Below are 20074 nucleotides of genomic sequence, written 5' to 3' on the forward strand. Positions count from 1 at the left end.
AGAGCCTTCCGGCTAGTACTGCAGTACTGCAGGGGATCCTGTAGAACCCACTCATCACTACAAGGAGGCCTGACCATCCGGTATTGGTGATGGCATCTCTCTCTCTTAGGTTCTTCTTACGCAGTTCGTACGGTTACAGATGAGTGGGGGCATTTAAGAGTTATATCAGCACTAACTACACAGCATTCAAACAACAGTCAAAAATCAAATTACTTAGGGTAAGAAGCCGGAGTCTGCTGGCTGGGAAGGGCTGGGTTTACAGATGGCGGAACAGCTCCCTGGCTGAGAGAAGACAGCTGCTCTGGGGGAAGACTGTAGCTCTGGAGGTGACTCATCTGCGTGCTCCCTGCCACCAGGTAGGCACCACTCTGAGGCGGCCCCGGGTACACCTAAAACAGGTCATGATTTAAAAAAAGAAAAAAAAATAGACTAAGATTTTAACAGGTATGCCAAAATTTCTTTGTAGAGGCATTCAGTTACAGAGTAAACAACAATGAAAGCTCCAAAATCTTTTTAAAAAGTTACTTCTTTTGACAGGCATTAAAAAAACGCATTTCAGTGAAGTGGGCTTTCTGATAATTTTTGTTCTTAGGTAAACATGACCTAAACTCAGGTTTATTTCATAAAGGAACTTATCTTGAAGCTTTATATTATCTCTCTTCCCATACTGATATTTTAATAGGAATCTCAAAAAATTTTAAGAAGTGTCTTTGAATTCAGTTTTAGATACAATTTGTATTTCCTAAATTACAGTTTAGTGAACGCAGAGCAAGCTAACTTTCTCAAGCAGGGGTGAGCAAACATTTTTGTAAAAGTCCAGGTAGTAAGTATTTTAGGCCTTGTGGGCCTTTCCGTCACAACCACTGGACTCTGCCCATATAGAAAGTAGCCATAAACAATGTATAAAGAAATGAGAACAGCTATCTTCTAGTAAAGGTTTAGTTAAAAACAAAACCAAACACAAAACACAGGTGAGAAGCTGGATTTGGCCCTTGGGCAATACATCCAAAAACTATATTTATTTTAATCTAGAAACTGATCTCTTAAATGCCCAAAATCTAAAGCACACCAAATACTCCAATTTTCTGTAGTATTCATTAGATCCTTCCATTTCCCATGTTTGAAAAGAGAACGGTCTATGTAGTGAGATTTTTCCCAGCTGTTAAGGCAGTAACAGACATCAGGAGAGGACACAATCATCTCAGCATTTCTTGGAAGTCCTCAGAGACTGACTGTACATCAGAATACAGAAGGTCTTCATTATAAACAGGGCTATTCCAGTCCTCTTAAAAGCATTTTTTGTTTTTGTATTTGCAAATGAAACAAGAAAAGGATTTTTTTTTTTTTTTTTTTTTTTTTGGCTAAAACTGGATCAATAGCCATGAGTAGGTATCATCTAGCCTCACGCTGGTCAAGTGTGGCTGTTCAACCCCAGGGATCTGGTCCTTCATTTCAAGGGAAGGGGGCCATTTTTTAAGAAAAAAATTAATTTGCACCAAGTTTACACCACCCACATAAATAAAATGGAATGCTTCGCTAAGTCCCTATATAGTGACCTTCCTGAGTTTGTGGGAAAAGGGCTCTTGAAATAGTCACTTAAGGTGAATAAGGAGGATGCATTCTATGTCTCATGTAAAGGGAGATGGAAACATTCAGATTAAAGCAATTTACTCTAACACTAAAAACTGTAGATGCACAGAAAAATTTAGTAATAATTAGACAATTTACTCAAACAAAAAAATGTGTTTTTTTAACTAGATAATTACAAATGAAGCTTTAAAAATATACAGATGTGTGGGCCTTACTCTTGAGCATTCTGATTCAACAGTCTGGGGTGGGGCCGAGGAACCTTTTTTTTTTTTTTAAGTTTGACTGGTGATTCTGATATACACCCTTGAAGAAAAACGATATTCTGAAAAGAATTACTGGAATAATTAGCATAATATACACTGTATTTGTCAAGTAAAAAACTCTTTTCAACTTTATTCTAAGCATTACTTTTAGAAAGTTTCAGATCTTACAAAAACACAGCTATTCCAAATAATCTCAAATATACTTGAGAATTTAAAATGATACACTTGAACTTTTAAAAGCTTACCTGAGAACCAGAAACACCAGATGACTGCATATAATACTGCTGATTCTGTAATTTTGCATACATGGAATACATTGGATCTTCATTCATTAACTTGGTATACAATGAAAGTGCTTCCATCACTTTAACATTAAGTTCTGAGAGTTCTGAATGTTTTCTGAAATATTACAGAGTAATTTCAAACACAACTGCTAATTAAATGATATAATGTTCTAAATAAGAAGACACATAAAAATAGCAAAAAGGAATATAAGTAGACACTACTTAAACCTGATGACAGAAAATATCCTGTATTCTAGCTCCAAGGCAACGAAAACTAAGGTACCGTGCTGGGAGAAGGCTAGCTTATTGTACTTGACTTTATCTTGAAATAATTAGGTGTCCCTAACAAATAACAGATGGGAAAGTCATTTGTGGGGTCTGGTAATGTCACTTAATGTCACTTATAGCATTACAATGATTAGAACAGTTAATCATTACTTTTTAAAAAGACTAATATAATTAAGATCCAATAAATCATCACTTAAAAAAAAAACCCGTAGGTAGATGGGTACAATTCTAATTCCCACATCTGGTGGAAAACAACTGAATGAGAACTGGTACCTTTGGCAGATCTTTATTTTTTTTCCCCTCCTTTGGCATATTTTTAAAATAAAAAGGCAGCTCTATCCCAGTATGCACTTAGAGAGAACTTCAGCAAAGAAGACATGCAATATAGATACAGCACATGTTCTTTTACCTATCAATATCTTCCAGCTTTTCATCAATGAGAGGTCCCATCTGGTGACACATTGCTAAGACAACAAGATTTAAAGAAATATAAGAAAACACAGCAAAGAAAAGCTCATCTCTGGTGGATATTCATATAAGCAAGACTGGGTCATAGAAGAGTGAAAAGTGCTCACATTTTTTTCTATCATATTCAATTTTATTTCAGTGTAAAACCGTTCTGTAACAGAACACTAGATATAAGCTCTAATTATTCTTTATGTGTAAGGTTAATGGAAAACAAAGTTTACCTTCAAGATGAAGTAACTCTGGAAGATCTGGCTGATCATCACTGGGATCTGTACTCTGCAACATCTGTAGCAACTGGTCCATTTTGTCCTGCAAGAATTAAATAGTTAACGTAACAAGCAACAAATCATTATGCAAAAATATGTTCTCACTTCATTAATTAGATAGCAGATAGAAGACTTTTATAATTCACACAGAGACTCCAATTTTGCTTTTATGTATTTAATATCCATGTATTCTCTTTAGTACTATGTGAAGTCGGAGCCTTGAAAGCTCTCCCTACATATTTTTCAAACTGCTAACGGAGACTCTCTTAAATGAGAAGAACAGAGCCATAGTTCAACTTACAACGTGTGAGTTCTTCAATCTGTTATGTCATGCTCGTGGATCCGTGTCACGATGTTTTGGAGCAGCTGGACTCTTGCCATGCTGACAGGTGTAACTTCCCCTCTCAAGATGGCATTACTTCTGACTAACAACTCAGTTAGTACTTCTCCACCACAGAGAATACGGCAGCTGCGTTAGCATGGCACAGCTCAGCTACAGTACAGCTCTTCTCCTTCTAAGTAGGGCCATAAGATTTTATTCTACGTTTTCTTCCCACCTATGTTTCAGTCTGTCATAAAGGAAGATGTAAGATTGTGGCTTCTCTCCTCTCCTATATGGGGAAAGGCTGGAAGGATCTCAAGGCAAGGACTCAGATCACAGAATCTTCCTTTGTAAAAACCAATGGACCTAATGAAATCATCATTACATCAACACATCTATATATTACATAAGTACATATGTACTTAAATGTAAGTTTTTAAAAATCAAAATGCTGATCTCATGTACCAAAGAGTAATAGCGCAATAATTACAAACTTCTCTCCATGCGTGGTTTTTACGTGGTTATATTACTAAACATAGGACATTAGGTAAACAGTGGAAAAGACTACCAATTCTATGCAGTCATTTAAACCAAAACAAAAATGCTATTTCTGGGGCACCTGGGTGGCTCAGTGGGTTAAGTGTCTGACTTCAGCCCAGGTCATGATCTCACAGTCTATTGGTTCGAGCCCTGTACTGGGCTCTGTGCTGACAGCTCAGAGTCTGGAGCCTGCTTCAGATTCTGTGCCTCTCTCTCTCTCTGACCCTTCTCTGCTTGCGCGCTCTCTCAAAAATAAATAAATACTTAAAAAATAAATAAATGCTGTTTCTGCAAAGAACAGTCTGAGAGATGAACTAATCACTGGACAGTGAAAGTCACACAAGTATATAAAAAACTCTTCTAGAGTCACAAGAATTTTGTATTTTGAAATGCGTGCCAGTTTTCAATGTAAACAATTCAGAATTTTCATTTTAAATAGTCTAAAAAAGAAGGCGTGTGACAGAAAAATTTACCTACAGCAAAAAAAAGGGGGAGGGAAGCAGGAGTTACATGACAGTCAATTAACATGTGGATGATTTTTGTTTTAAACACTACACTCTGTGTGAAATTACCTAGAATAAAAGACATGAGGTTTATCATACGGGCCACCAGGCTGACTCTACACGCATTTTCTTATGTAATGCAATTGGCCAAACGTTACGTTTCCCTGATCCTGTCAACTTCCCTGGCTCTCAGCACAATCTCTAGTCTGTTTCTCTAAAAAAGAACTCTTCAAACTTTGTTCCTGGCTCCCTCCAGAAGGCGGCTAAAAACCTATAAAATCCCTTCACATATTTTAAAGATGACATATCATTTTTCATCATGTTTAAAATGTGTAAATAATGATCTTTGCAAATGAAACAGCCACATATTCTATTAAATATATTCCATCCAAAAAAATTCACTACAATAATGTTTGTAATAACTAAAAACACACACACAAACACACAATTGCAAACAACCTAAGTGTTCGATAGAAGAATATTAAATCATGCTAAGTCCAGTCTATGGAATATTAAGCAGAAATTTTAAACAATGAGGTACAGAATAAGACTACAGAGGCAGTTTCAGGGAGAACCTTTGCTTTGTCTAGACTGCCTGAACTTTTGTAACATAAAATACATCCACTAATAAAGTAATCACTTTTTTAAAAAACCAGACAAGTATTTCAACTTCAATAGCAAGTACGAACCACTATCACAGAAGAAATCACTTACTTCATCAATAAAGGCTTGTTCCGGTTCTGGCTCTATTGTTTCTACCTGAACATCATCACTAAATTGTACCGTCTTCTTCTCCGTCTTAACTGTAAAACATGTAGTATTTACCTTTTCTTTAGGAATTTAAATTTCTATTTTAAAGCACTTCAAATTCCATGACAGAATCTGGATTTTCCTTAAGGAATAATGAGACTACACATTTAGACAAAAATGACAGCATATTATTTTGTGGAATTACGTGAAGATTTCTTATTTTGCTCTTCTAAAGATTTTACGTTTTACTTCACTAAAAATAAGAGGTATATTTCTGAAGCAAAGATTAATCACTCATTACATAGGAGAATTTAGTAAACTGGTGGGCAAAAAGTAAAGTTTTATAAGTAAAGTTATTTTACAAGTAAAGTTTTACATAAATGAACTCTGCATATTAAAAAATAAATTCTCATTTGAAAGACCATGCTATTTCATTGTAGTGAACTGGAAAGTCAGCTATATGTTCTCTGGCATGTCACTCAGACTTTTTACTAAAAGAATGACATCCAGGGCAGTGGAGGACTTTACAAGGAGCACTGGCAGAGATCTGAATTTTCCACTAAATCGGCCTGCATTTTTTAGTTGCATTATTCTTTGAAATAAAACTGTGGTTATGGAAGGATCTGCAAACCAATGGCCAGACGCATACACTTCTCTTGCTCAACAAGGCAATCTTTAGAATTATTCAATAGATCATTAACTAGAAAATACAAGATTATGATTAACAGAGCAATTAATCTTCTCCCCCAAAATACTGAGCGGTCCTTACAGCTTTAAAGGAATGAACTTCCTTTCTGCATTTTTCATCCTTGTATCAATGTGGTCAATCTGTATTCATAAAAATATTAATAATCAAGATAAAAAGGAGGTTGGGAATGGAGCAGAATTAAGGCAATATATTATTAAACGATTAAGTGTGTGTAACAGAATATTACAGTACCCCCAATGACTCTCTTATACTGTGAAACATGCCCATTTTAAAATGAGGTTAACAGCAGCACAGCAACATAGAAAATTCTTGCACAGAAGAAAGCTAACAGATGACCCAGCCTGGATCTGAATGCCTATGTGTCTGGCTCTGCCAGTCCACATGCTGGAATCTGGCCGATGATTTTACTCTGAGAACAGGCGCTCCTGTCTCTCATGTATTCTGTACTGTGTGCTTCCGTATAAAAGGCAGAGAGTTTAATTTCTAACATAAGAAATACATTCATCCCATGTAAGTCACCATAAAGCAAAATTCTATGCAAAAAAGTTTCAGCTGGTTTCATTTTCCCTTGAGGGTAAAAGAGACATGTGCTAGAGAGATTTCTGCTTTTTAAATCTTGAGCTATTAGCAAGTAGGAAGCTGGGAAAGCACTGCATTGGCTGCTACCCTTAAGACAACACACAGAAGACCAGCATAGTGCTGGCCACGTACAAGTGTCAGTGCTTTTTCTCACAGGCACCACTTCTACTGTTACGCATGTGTGCATGTGTGTGTATGTGTATCCATATGTGAGCAAAATAACCTGTTTTCACAAGATCTACTACACCTCCATAAGAGAAAACAAGCTAAGCAGGCGGGTACTTCTCCCTGGCATTAAGTAAAGCGGGCTCCTGTCTCCTCACAAGGAACAGTGCAAGGCCGATCACGGCAGCGTCCTTTCCCAAGCTCAGCTCTTTCCCAAGCTCCGTGACAGAAGCTCTGCTGCCCCTGCTGTCCTCAGGAGTCCCGAGAGACGCACAGGAGCTGCACTGCTACGTGATGGGGACAAGAAGAGACGGCCACGTGATCGATATGAGATCTTGGAACTCCTCCTGAACAGAAGTCCAAGGCAAGTGTATTCTTTCCAACAGCTGATTCAGGACAAAAACAGAAACAAAAAACTCAAACGCCCAAAAAACAAGTTAAAAAATCACTACCGTAAAGCTGGCACACAATATGCTGCCATTTTAAATAGGTTCCATAACCTATTTTGTGCGTTCTAACAAAAAAGAACTGCATTACTAGAATGGGTATTAAGAATCCGTCTCCATCGTAAATCTGTCATGAAATGACACAGACAACCTGGCAATAATTAGAAGACAGTGTCATTTCATCAAAGAAAAAAGTAATGTCTGATTTGTTGTTAAAGCCTTCTCTTGAAAGAAAAGTGTTCCTATGCTTTTTCAAGAAAAGGTTATCTGTTATTTTATGCATATATATGTATGTATATGCATATTTGTATATATATACACAAACACGTATCATTTATGCCTAAATATTTATATAGTGTTTTCGGTAAGATTCAGTACTAGGAGTTGTTGGAAATGAAAAGGTGACTAAGACAAAGATCCTTTCTTAAAATTCTTGTAAACTAACAAAGACCTAAGCATCTTGCAATTTATAACTTGCTTTGATCCTTTCTACTCACATTATAGAAAGATGAGATACTTTGCCAGGTAACTATAGCTTACCAACTTATATACAAAAGCTCTTTTAAAATTCTAAACCTTTCAACCACTAACAGAAATCTTTCTACAGAAATATCTATCTAGAAGATATTTCTTATTTATGACCTTATTTTGGTGTCCCCAACTCATCATTATTTACGATTCAGTGAACTACAGTACAGTGGAGAAACAGAGTGAACTGTCTACAAACATTTTGGTAGCTACCAGTACTGACCTCTCCTGCAACTAATATGCCTGCCGGGAACATCGCTTTTCCTTCCTGGGACCCATGTTCTACTTTATTTCCCTTAGTACACACAGGTTTGGAAACCAAACAAAAAAGTTTTCGTAAGATTAGCTATGGCTCCTTCTGAGTATCTGACATGAGGTCCTAGAAAAGCCATTCATTATATTTCTTACAGGCCACCACTTCCAAGTTTGGGGCTAGACACTAAAGAAATGGCTTCAATCTCTGAACAGAAAGAATTCCCTCTGAGATTACACTGTATTTGTCACACTTTATGAACTGATAATGAAAATATGTAATGCATAGAATTTATCACACTTCTTAATCTACGTTTTTACAATGGCATACATACAATTTTTTAAAAGAAAAAATAGGCTGCACAACTACCTGATTAAGGATAATCTTGGTAGATAGATAATTTGAATTTGTAGATAATTACATGATTTTCAGTAAATAATGTGACTAGCAAGCTGTGTTTTTAATAAACACCTCGGAGGCACTAATATCTGAGAGTTCCAGCTCTATAAAATTGAATTTACTCAACTTTTATTAAGAAGAAAATTATGGATTATCATCCACTTACAGACTGGAAAATACTTACTCATTTCTGGTTCAGCAGTAAGGTCAGCAGTCACAAAATTAGAGGGAAATAACCCCATGCCTTGATGGGTTTCACCTTTCCACCAGTTTGGATCACTAATGAGAAACAAAGAATTTTCTCTCTATAAATCTCTACCTTAATAGTGTTTAACTTGCATTATTACGAGATTTGAATCCCACAACAATCCAATGAGGGAAGAAATGAATGTATTACTATTACAAATAGAAGATGAAGCCTCAGAGAAGATAAAGAGCTATTAAACACACAGTTCTTTATCTTTTGGAAGGCTGGCGAATGCTCTGAGGATTTAATAAAAGGCTCTGAACTCTCTCCAAAACAGAGGTCTCTACATTTGACTGTCAACTTCAGGTAGTTCATGGGCTCCACTGTCTGTAAGTCTCTTTTGTAATAAGATAAACGGCGGGCACTTAATTCAGTGCCTAAATTAGTGCTCTCTCGTACATACAAAATGCACATTTTTCCTGTACAAAAATGCACATTTCTCCCCCAGAGGAGACAACATGACAGATGACACTGTTTATAGAACAAAGCGTTCACAGTGAGCACACCTCCAGGTACAACCCCACGTTCACTATTATCTCTTGGGTGCTCCGTATGAGGAAAGCTAGGAAGCTCTCAAAAAACATTTTTTGAATGAATCAATGTCAAGGCTTTGTGCAATTTTCAGCATATCCCCTCACAATTTAATTCATTTTCTTTCACTCAAGAAACTGTAAATGTGCTACTACAGGAATAACCTAAACTTTTAAAAATTTATTCTTTAAAATCACTTGCAAATTTTAGCACTTCATTATCGGTAACGATCACCAGTAACAATTTTCAAGTAAACCTAAAGCTGTAGCCAAAAACCAGATGTACTGAATCATCTCCCATAGTAATGTAAATGCATATAATTCCATATAAAATGAGTCTGTCCCACATGGATATACTATTTGTTGTGAATAATTAAATTTAATATATTAGGTATTTCTCACAAATTCCATACATACATATACATATTTGGTTTATTTTCTAATATTTTAACTTTACTAATTTAATTTCTAAAATATTAACTTACTAATAACTGATCTTATTAGGTGAAATAAAAAATGAATAAACCAAGCCTCCAAATCAAATAAAAACAATTTAAAAAAGAGATGAGAAAACAAATTCAGCTACAAAATAATAATCCAGACAATATGACACAAGCAAAACCACCAACTACCACACACAAGAAGTATCTCCATGAATATTTCTCTTATTACCTTTGGTTATGGCATTCAACAGGGGTAATATGAAACACAGAAGTAATATATGTTTTCATATGAATGTCAACTTAATATCAATTTGATATTATCCATCACCTGTCATCAAGAACGGTAATAATTTCTCCAGCTTTAAAAGTAAGTTCATTATCTTCAGCAGCTTCAAAGTCATATATAGCACGAACTTTTCGGCCTTCGTGTTGGTGGTTAGTTAAGAGATTGGATGTGCTTGGGTACAAAGAAGAAAGTGTGGTTGACTGCTGCCTTTGTTCCTTCAGGGACAACTCAATAGCTGAAAAATAACGAGTTTAAAAAAAGACCCCAAATGTTAGTATATCCAACAATCCAAATAAGTACAAAAAAATATCTGAAGGTAAAAATACATTCTTTTTTTTAATGTTTACTATTGAGAAAGAGAGAGAGAGAGAGACAGAGCATGAGAAAGATAGGGGCAGAAAGAGAGAGGGAGATACACTCTGAAGCAGGCTCCAGGCTCTGTCTGAGCTGTCAGCATGGAATCTGAAGCAGGGCTTGAACTCAAAAACCACTAAACCATGACATGAGCTGAAGTTGAAGGCTCAACCGATTAAGCCACCCAGGCACCCCATTGTACATTTTTTATAAATATTTATTTTTGAGAAACAGAAAAAAGAGAGAACTAGTCAGGGAGGGGCAGAGAGAGGGAGACACAGAATCCGAAGCAGACTCCAGGCCCTGAGCTGGCAGCACAGAGCCCGATGTGGGGCTTGAACCCACGAACCACAAGTTCATGACCTGAGCTGAAGTCAGATGCTTAACTGACTGAGCCACCCAGGCGCCCCAAAATGCATTCTTCTTTTAAACGTGGAGCTGGAACTAGGACATATTATGACATACTGAATAAAAACCATTTCATCAATTTAATTCATTCATTCACGAAAGTGTAAAGAATAAACCATTAAAAAGTTGAACAGCCATTAATGACTATTTTTACTGAACAGATAAAATTTTAATTATTTTTGATAATAAAAAGATATAATCCCTTAACTCCTCCGTCTTTTTTTCCTGCAGATATTTTAATTTTCTTTTATCTTTTCAATATATTTCTATAGCCTCAATTCCCAAAATGATAATCAAAATCACTTGGGAAGTCAAGAGCCCCAAATCTCAATGAGGATTTACTAAATCAGACTATCAAAGGTAGTATCTGAGAACCTGCATTTTATTGCTCCGAAGGTAATTCTTATGTGGTCAGTCTAAGAAGCAGAACGTGGAAATAACTACAATGAAGTGTCACCTATCAAATTCCCTCAAAGAGATTTCAAATGTGTCTCTTTTATCTCTTCCACTCCTGCCCCAATGAAGTCATCACCATGTGTCACTTAGGTGCTGTAATGTCATCTGAACAGACTGATTACCCCGCTTTCAACTCAAACCATAACCTCTTCATCCCTTCTACCTCTGTTCTACACCGAGGAAAGACCTAACAGGGAAAAGAAAACTTTCAAACTATCATAAGAAAATACAGAAAAGTATCTTTTAGGATTTGGGGAGAAAAATATCTTAAGATATTAAAAAAGAGCAAAAATCACGACAAAAAAGCAAAAATTCTGACTACATAAAAATTTCAAGCTTGTTTGATAAAATACACTATTGTCAAAGTTAAAGTAAATGCCCAAAACCAAGAGTAGATCTCTATAATAAGCATTACAAGGATACTCAATGCAGCCTATTATTATAGTAAAAACAAAAACAAAAACAGAAAACCCAAATGCCCATCAGTAGCAGGACACATAAATTACCATATACACTTTTTTAGTACACTGGAATATTACACAATCAATAAAACAAATGAACTTGATTTCAATATGTTTTATTATGAATAAATCTTGGACATATTGTTGCATGAAAAAAACCAAACTGTATTATGTCATGTACACTATTTATGAAAAAAACAATTTGTGGGGTGCCTGGGTGGCTCAGTCACTTGAGCGTCCGACTCTTCATTTTGGCTCAATTTTATGATGTCACAGTTGTGAGACTGAGTCCCATGTTGGGCTCTGGGCTGATGGCATGCAGCCTGCTTGGAATTCTTTCTCTCCCTCTCTCTCTGCCCCTCTTGTGCTCACTCTTGCTCACTCTCAAAATAAACAAATAAACTTAAAAAAGTAATTTGTTGAACACATAAAAGTATTTGGCATTGTTTACAGACATACAGTGTGATAAAAATATTAATAAAAATAGACTGAAAGGACACATATAAATAGTAGTTGTCTCAAAAGAGTATCATTTGTGGGGCACCTGGGTGGCTTAGTCGGTTAAGCGTCCGACTTTCGCTTAGGTCATGATCTCGCGGTTCGTGGGTTCGAGCCCCGCGTTGGGCTCTGTGCTGACTGCCAGCTCGGAGCCTGGAGCCTGTTTCAGTCTGTGACTCCCTCTCTCTCTGACCCTCCCCTGCTCACGCTGTCTCTCTCTCTCTTTCTCTCTCCTAGAAATAAATAAAACATTAATAAAAATTTTTTTTAAAAAGAGTATCATTTGATACTGAAAATGGGAACAAAATAGATTTCAGGGTTAGCTGTAAAGTCCTATTTCTTTTATTTTTAAATACCTCAGGAAAAAAATATTAAGTAAGGGCCCATCTTCTTCCCATCTTTCCAACATCAAAGACTTAAAGAACATACCTTTGGCTAAATCTTCTTCTTCCTTTTTGTTAGCCACAGTACCAGGGTCTTTGGCAACCAGGGCTGGGCTTGCTTTTGCTTGTTCTGCAGCCTAACACAAAAACAGGAACACAGTATTTGAGGAATGTTCTCAAATGTTCCTCCCTACACTCAATCTAAGAACTTGCAAGACCATTCTTATCAATCCACCACAGACTTCAGAAGAAGAAAACAACCCAGAGGTGCCTGGGTGGCTCAGCTGGTTAAGCATCTGACTCCTGGTTCTGGCTTAGGTCAGGACCTCACGGTCTGTGGGACCGGGCCCTGTGCCAGGCTCTGTGCTGACAGCATGGAGCCTGCTTGGGACTCTCTTTCTCTGTCTCTCTCTCTCTCCCCGCCCTTCCCCTGCTCGTGCTCTATCTCTCTCTCAAAAAATATATAAATATTTTTTTAAAGATATAAATTAAAAAAAGAAGAAGAAGAAAATAATCCAAACTGGAGCAGCCTCCACTTCGGAAGGAGAAAAGAGACACAGAGCAACGGGATACCGTGGGCTGCTAAAAGCAGACAGCATGCAGACAAGTGAAGAAAGACCAGAGGAGATTTAAAAATTTTTAGGAAAATTCTGAAACCACAAAAGGAGCTGAGAAAGGGAAGGAGATGTCTGTTTTAAAAACGAATAGTTTTCTTTTTAACTATCCATTCAACAGTTATATTTTATTGCTTCCTTCCAGATTAAAAGGCAGGATGTTATGTTTAAGAATAGAGATTTATATATAACAATATAACGCTCATAAAATTTTATTTTTTTGTAAACTAAAGTACAAGTAGTTAATTCTGACAACATACTCCAGTCACCAGGAACTGCTAACATGCACGCACGTGTGCTTGTGCGCATACATGCACACACGCACACACTTATATGCCTTTGACACAAATCTGTTTCTGCTTATAATGTCCTCTCCTTTGGCTCCTTTTACTCTGTCTACATTTTTCCCTGTTGAGTTTTAACTCACCAGTCTGTAAACAACCAAAATAATCACTTTCTCAATGAAACAGCTAAATTAAGCATCCTTTCCTCTGTGTTCCTCTGACAGTATTTTTACCAAGGTACTATGCTATGGCTAGTTAAGAATGTAAATTGTGAAGTCAGGTAAACATGGGTTCAAATTCTAAATCCACAAGGTTCCAATGTCTGACTGGGGGTACATTAACCTCTGGGGTACATGTACCTCAAGTTCTTCATCTACAAAATGAGGGTAATAACAACACCTACAGATGACAGGCTTTGAGAGAACAAATTAACACGTAGCTTCCAAACACAGGATGGGGGCTGCCATTGAGGGTTTAAAACAAAATGTATAACATTCTCTTTGGGATTTATAACGTATGTAGAGGTAATGTAGGTCATACATATGGCAATTACTGCATAAAGAATGAGGAAATGGAGAATAAAAATAAACCCTAAACAGTTGCAAGGTTTCTACATTTTATATGAAATAATACAATGTTAACTCAAAATAGACTGTGAACAGTTACAAAGGTATATTAAAATACCCAAAGAAATGACCACCAACAAAAATGGAATTCTAGTAAGTATTCAAACTAACACATGTACAGCGCATAGAATAGTGACTGCACATAGTAACAGTCAATAAATCACAGCTTCTATTATAACCACCTGCTTGTATCTCTGTCTCCATGGTATCAGTCAATAAATCTCAAGTTCTATTATAATTACCTGCTTATATCTGTCTCTATAGCCATGCTATATGTTCCCTTAGAATATATGTGCCTAAATATTCATTACCAAAAAAATCAAGAAATAATTGTTGAGTAAATGAAAGGCAAAATATTCATTATGATAAAATACAGTTATAGATACATAGTTTTACATGGACAGTTCCAAATGTAGGTATGGATTTTATATTATTAAATATAAAATAAAAATAACTGTGTTTTATATTGTAAAACAAATGCACAAAGCATTTATTTTTAGAAAAGCAGATACTAAAAACCTTTTTGTAGTTCACTGAATGTAACTTTAAGTACTTTCAATTCTGATTCATCTCCAGATGGAATCTTTTTTAGATACTAAGATTTTAATCATCACACATCTCGGAAAATTAAAGGTATGCTTCCTCAGAATGACTTTTTCAATTACATATGAATTTTTTTCAGTTTGTGAATTTCACAAAATAGACCTAATGATCTTCTCTGGTCTGTGAAGGTCTCTATCAATCAAGAAAAAAGTGCAGGCAATATATTCAAAATGCTAAAAAGAAACAAAATACAACTAAGTATACTCTACTTGGCAAGATTATCATTCAGAATTGAAGAAACGAGTTCATCAGTACTAAAAGGTTTCCCAAGAAATATCAGAGGGACTACTTTACAGGGAAAAGACCATAACTAGAAGAAAATATGTGCAAGAAAAATTACAACGATAAAGGAAAACACACAGTAAGGGTTACTGATCAACCACTAAAAAAGCTAGTATGAAGGTTATAAGACAAGAGTAAAAAAGTCAGGTATATTATAATAATTACTTAGGGGATACACAAAAAATGTAAAACATGACATCAACAACATAAAATGTGAGGTGAGGAGAATAAAAATTTAACACTTTTAAAATGTGTTTGAACATAAGCAACCACCAACTTAAAATAACTTGTCATAAATATAAAGGCTGTCATAAATGAACCTCATGGTAACCACAAACCAAAATTCTATAACAGATACACAAAAAGTAAAGAGAAACAGTGACATAGTAATAAGAGGGGGGCTTTAAAATATCCACTTACATTAATAGATAGCTTATCCAGATAGAAAATTAATAAGGAAACAGTGGCCTTAAATGATATATTAGACCAGATGGACTAAATAGACATACACAGAACATTTCATCTTAAAACAGCAGAATACACATCTTCTCAAGTACACATGAAACATTATGCAGGAGAGATCACATGTTAGGTCACAAAATAAGTCTCAGTAAATTTAAAAAGAATGAAATTTTATCAAGCATCTTGAATTTTATCAACTATTTCCATAATGGTTGGAAACTAGAAATCAATTGCTAGGAAAAAATTGTAAAAAAACAAACACATGAAGACTATACAATATGCTACTAAACAACCAATGGGTCAACAAAGATATCGAAGAGAAAATTAAAATGAAAATACAATGTTCCAAAATCTATGGGACTCAGCAAAAGCAATACCAAGAGGAAAGTTTGTAGTGATACAGGTCTACTTCAAGAAACAAGAAAAATCCCAAATAAACTAACTTTATACCTAAAGGAAGTAGAACAAGAAGAATAAAACCCAAAGTCGGTAGAAGGAAAGAAATTAAGAGCAGAGCAGAAATAATGAAGTGGACACTAAAACAACAATAAAATGATCAATGAAACTAAGAGCTGGTACTCTGAAAAGATTAACAAAATTGATAAACCATTATTCAGACTCATCAAGAAAAAAAAGAGAGGACTCAAATAAATAAAATCAGAAATGAAAGAGAAGTTACAACCCATACCAGAGAAAGACAAAGGATCATAAGAGACTATTACAATCACACGTCAACAAAGTGGACAAGCTAAAAGAAATGGTTAAATTCTAAGAAACATAGTCTTCCAAAACTACAAGAAACAGAAATTCTCAAAAAATGATTACTAGTAATGAAACTTAATCAGTAATCAAAAACCTCCCAAAACACAAATTCCAGGACCAGACCTCCATAGGTGAATGTCTATCACACACTTAGAGTTAACAACATACTTGAGAAACATTTCCAAAACCTTGAAGATTAAGGAAAGCTTCCAAACTCATTTCACACGGCCAGCATTAACCCTGATATCAAAACTAAAGACACCACCCAAAAAAACCCACAAAAACAAACAAACAAAAAGCCAATATTCTTTACGAACATGCAAAAATCCTCAAGAAAATATCAGCAAATCAAATTCAACAATACATTATTAGTAACATACACCATGATCATGTGGGCTTTAATAGTTCAATATCTGCAAACCAATCAACATCATGCACCACATTAACACAACAAAGGAAAACAATTATATGCTGCTTCAATAGAAGCAGTGAAAATATCCAACAAAATTCAACATTCTTTTAAGATAAAAACTTTCAGTAAAGTGGGTATAGAGGGAACATACTTTAACATAATAAAGGTCATATATGACAAACCCAGAGCTAACACAATACTCTGTGGTCCAAAGCTGAAAACATTTCCTCGAGGACCCAAGAACTAAGGATGCCCACTCCTGCCACTTTATTATTCAACATATTGTTGGAAGTCCTAGCCACAGCAACTAGGCAAGGAAAAAAAAGGAAAAAAGTGGCACTCTGCATCTTCTTGTGATTTGCCAACCACATCCCTGAGACATGTCAGTGAATGCTGGGAGTAAACGAATTTGACTGTATTAGGTTTCTGGTCACCAGAGCTACTTTTAACTGTGGCAAAGTGGATACTTGGCCATCACTGACCCCTTCATTGAATTCAACCATGTGGTATACATGTTCCAGTATGATTCCACCAATGACAAATTCAATGGCATGGTCAAGGCTGAGAACAGGAAACCTATAATCAAGGGAAAGCTCATCTCCTAGGAGTGAGATCCCATCAACATCAAATGGGATGAGATTGGTGCTGAATATGCAGAGTCCACTGGGGTCTTCACTACTATGGAGAAGGCTTAGGGCTCACTTAAAGGGTAAAGTCAAGAAGGTCATCCTCTCTGCCCCTTCTGCTGATTCCCCCGTGTTTGTGATGTGCATGAATCATGAGAAGAAGGGACAACTCCCTCAAGATTATCAGCAATGCCTCCTACACCACCAACTGCCTCGTCCCTCTGGCCAAGGTCATCTATGACAACTCTGGCATCATGAAGGGACTCATAACCACAGTCTCTGCCATCAGTGCCATCCAGAAGACCATGGATGGCCCCTCTGAGAAGCTGTGGCATGATGGCCAAGAGGCTGCCCAGAAGAGCATCCCTGGTTCTACTAGCACTGCCAAGGCTGTAACCAAGGTCATCCCTGAAATGAATGTGAAGGTCACTGGCATGACCTTACAAGTCCACAACCCCAGTGTGTCAGTTGTGGATGGTACCTGCCACCAGGAGAAAGGTACCAAATAGGATGATGTCAAGATGGTGGTGAAGCAGGAATCAGAGGGACCCCTCAAGGGCATGTTGGGCTACACTGAGGAGCAGGGTGCTTCCTGCTACTTTAACAGTGATGCCTACTCTTCTATGTTTAATGCTGAGACTGCCCTCAATGACTACTTTGTCATGCTCATTTCTTGTTATGATAATGAATTTGGCCAAAGCAATGGGGTGGCAAATAGCCTTCAGCTGCTAGGGAATCCTTGCCCCAGCTCATCCCCCACCCCAACACACTGAGACTCTCTCAGCCTTGACACGGTTTCCATCCCAGACACCATGAGGAAGAGGAGGGGGTGTTGGGATCCCTACTTTGTCATGTACCATCAATAAAGTACACTGTACGAAGGAGGGAAGAAAAGGAGGAAGGAAGGAAGGAAGGAAGGAAGGAAGGAGGGAAGGAAGGAAGGGGAAAAGACGTCCAAATTGTAAAGGAAGAAGGAAAACTGTCACTATTTGCAGATGACATGATACTATATACATATAGAGAAAACCCCTTGGGGCACCTGGGTGGCTCAGTCAGTTGTGTCTGACTTTGGCTCAGGTCATGATCTCATAGTCTGCGAATTCAAGCCCCACATCAGGCTCTGTGCTGACAGCTCAGAGCCTGAAGCCTGCTTCGGATTCTGTTTCCCTTTCTCTCAGCCCTTCCCCCACTCACGCTCTGTCTCTCTCTCAAAAGTGAAGAAATGTTAAAAAAAATTTAAAAAGAAAACACCAGACTTCTCCGAAAAACTATCAAAAGTACTACATTACTCCAGTAAAACTGTGGGACACAAAATAAATATACAGAAATCTTTTGTTTTTCTATGCATTAATGACTAACTACTAGAAAGAGAAATTAAGAATACAATTCCATTTATAATCCCATCAAAATGCAAAAAATACCTAGGAATAAATTTAATCAAGATGAAAGACTACCCTGAAAACTGTAAGACATGATGAATACAGATAAGGATGACACAAATAAATGAAAAGATATACCAATCTCATGAACTAGGAGAATATTGTTAAGATGTCCATACTACCAAAAGCATCTACAGATTCAATTTAATCCATATCAAAACATTAATGGCATTTTTAACAGAACTAGAATAGCTCTAAAATTTGTATGGAACCACCAAAGATGCCGAACAGGCAAAGCAATCTTGAGAAAGAAAAACAAAGCTGGGCATATCACACTTTGGGATTTCAAAATATACTATAAAGCTATAATGTAATCAAAACAATATGGTACTGGCACAAAAACAGAAATATAGATCAATGGAACATAAAAGACAACTCAGAAATAAAATAACACTTATATGGTCAATTAATCTATGACAAGGGAAGCAAGAATATACCATGGGAAGAAGAGTTTCTTCAACATTGTTGAGAAAACTGGACAACCACATGTACAAGAATGAAGTTGGACCACGTTCTTATACCATATACAAAAACAGACTCAAAATGGATTAAAGACTTAACTGTAAGACCAAAACCATACAACTCCTAGAAGAAAACATAGGCAGTAAACTCTCTGACATCCATCTTAATAGTATTTCTTTGGATCTAACTCCTCAGGCAAGGACAACAAAAGCAAAAACACCTAAATGGGACCATATCAAACTAAGAAGCTTTTGCACAGCAAAGGAAAACATCAACAAAACAAAATGGTAACCTACTGAATGGGAGAAAATATTCATATATGATGTATCCTGTAAGAAGTTAACATCCAAGATATATAAATTTATATACAAAAATATAACATAAAATATATATTTAAAAAACAAATTATACAATTTCAAAATGGGCAGAAAACCCGAAATAGATATTTCTCCAAAGAAGACATACAGATGACTAACAGGTGCGTAAAAAGATATTCAACATGACTAACGACCAGGGAAATGCAAACAGGATCACAATGAGATAACTACTTCACATCTGACAGAATGGCTACTATCAAAAATAAATAAATAAATTACACGTACTGGCAAGGATGTGGAGAAAAGGGCACCCTCACACTGCTGCTGGGAATGTAAACTGGTACAGCCACTACTGAAAACAGTACGGAGGTTTCTCCTCGACAAATTAAAAATAGAACTATCATCAAATCCAGCAATTCTGGTTTTCATCTGAGAAATTTCTAGGTTTTTACCCAAGGGGAAAAAAAACCCCACAAATTCCAAAAAGACATATGTACCCTTGTGTTTACAGTGATACAACAGCCAAGATTAGAAGCAACCTAAAAGTCTGCTCAAAGATGAATGGATGAAAATGTGGTCTACGTGTATGCACGCGCCTGCACACACACTCACAAACATACACACACACAATTACTCACCGTAATAAAAGAATAAAATCTTGCCATTTGCAATAACATGGATGGACCTAGAGGGTGTGCTAAGTGAAATTAAGTTAGCCAGAGAAAGACACATGGTATGATTTCACTTATTATGTGAAATCTAAAAA

General features: G+C 36.4%; 1 protein-coding gene and 1 pseudogene across 2 annotated transcripts in view; one reads left to right on the forward strand and one right to left on the reverse strand.

Annotated features, from left to right (window-relative positions):
- The window catches only part of STAM (signal transducing adaptor molecule), an 84952-nt gene that overhangs the window by 15575 nt on the left and 49303 nt on the right, over nucleotides 1-20074 (reverse strand). For both annotated transcript variants that reach the window (XM_077772445.1, XM_077772446.1), the window contains 8 exons: nucleotides 12466-12556; nucleotides 9902-10094; nucleotides 8538-8632; nucleotides 5239-5327; nucleotides 3115-3202; nucleotides 2835-2889; nucleotides 2099-2252; nucleotides 214-389 (listed from right to left, as the gene is read on the reverse strand). In XM_077772445.1, the coding sequence (XP_077628571.1) occupies nucleotides 214-389; nucleotides 2099-2252; nucleotides 2835-2889; nucleotides 3115-3202; nucleotides 5239-5327; nucleotides 8538-8632; nucleotides 9902-10094; nucleotides 12466-12556 (941 nt within the window). The remainder of the gene's footprint in view (nucleotides 1-213; nucleotides 390-2098; nucleotides 2253-2834; nucleotides 2890-3114; nucleotides 3203-5238; nucleotides 5328-8537; nucleotides 8633-9901; nucleotides 10095-12465; nucleotides 12557-20074) is intronic.
- Nucleotides 16855-17863, forward strand: LOC144238633 (glyceraldehyde-3-phosphate dehydrogenase pseudogene; annotated as a pseudogene).

Source organism: Crocuta crocuta, unplaced genomic scaffold (assembly GCF_008692635.1).
Source record: "Crocuta crocuta isolate KB4526 unplaced genomic scaffold, BGI_CrCroc_1.0 scaffold96, whole genome shotgun sequence".
In the NCBI taxonomy this organism is placed as follows: domain Eukaryota; kingdom Metazoa; phylum Chordata; class Mammalia; order Carnivora; family Hyaenidae; genus Crocuta; species Crocuta crocuta.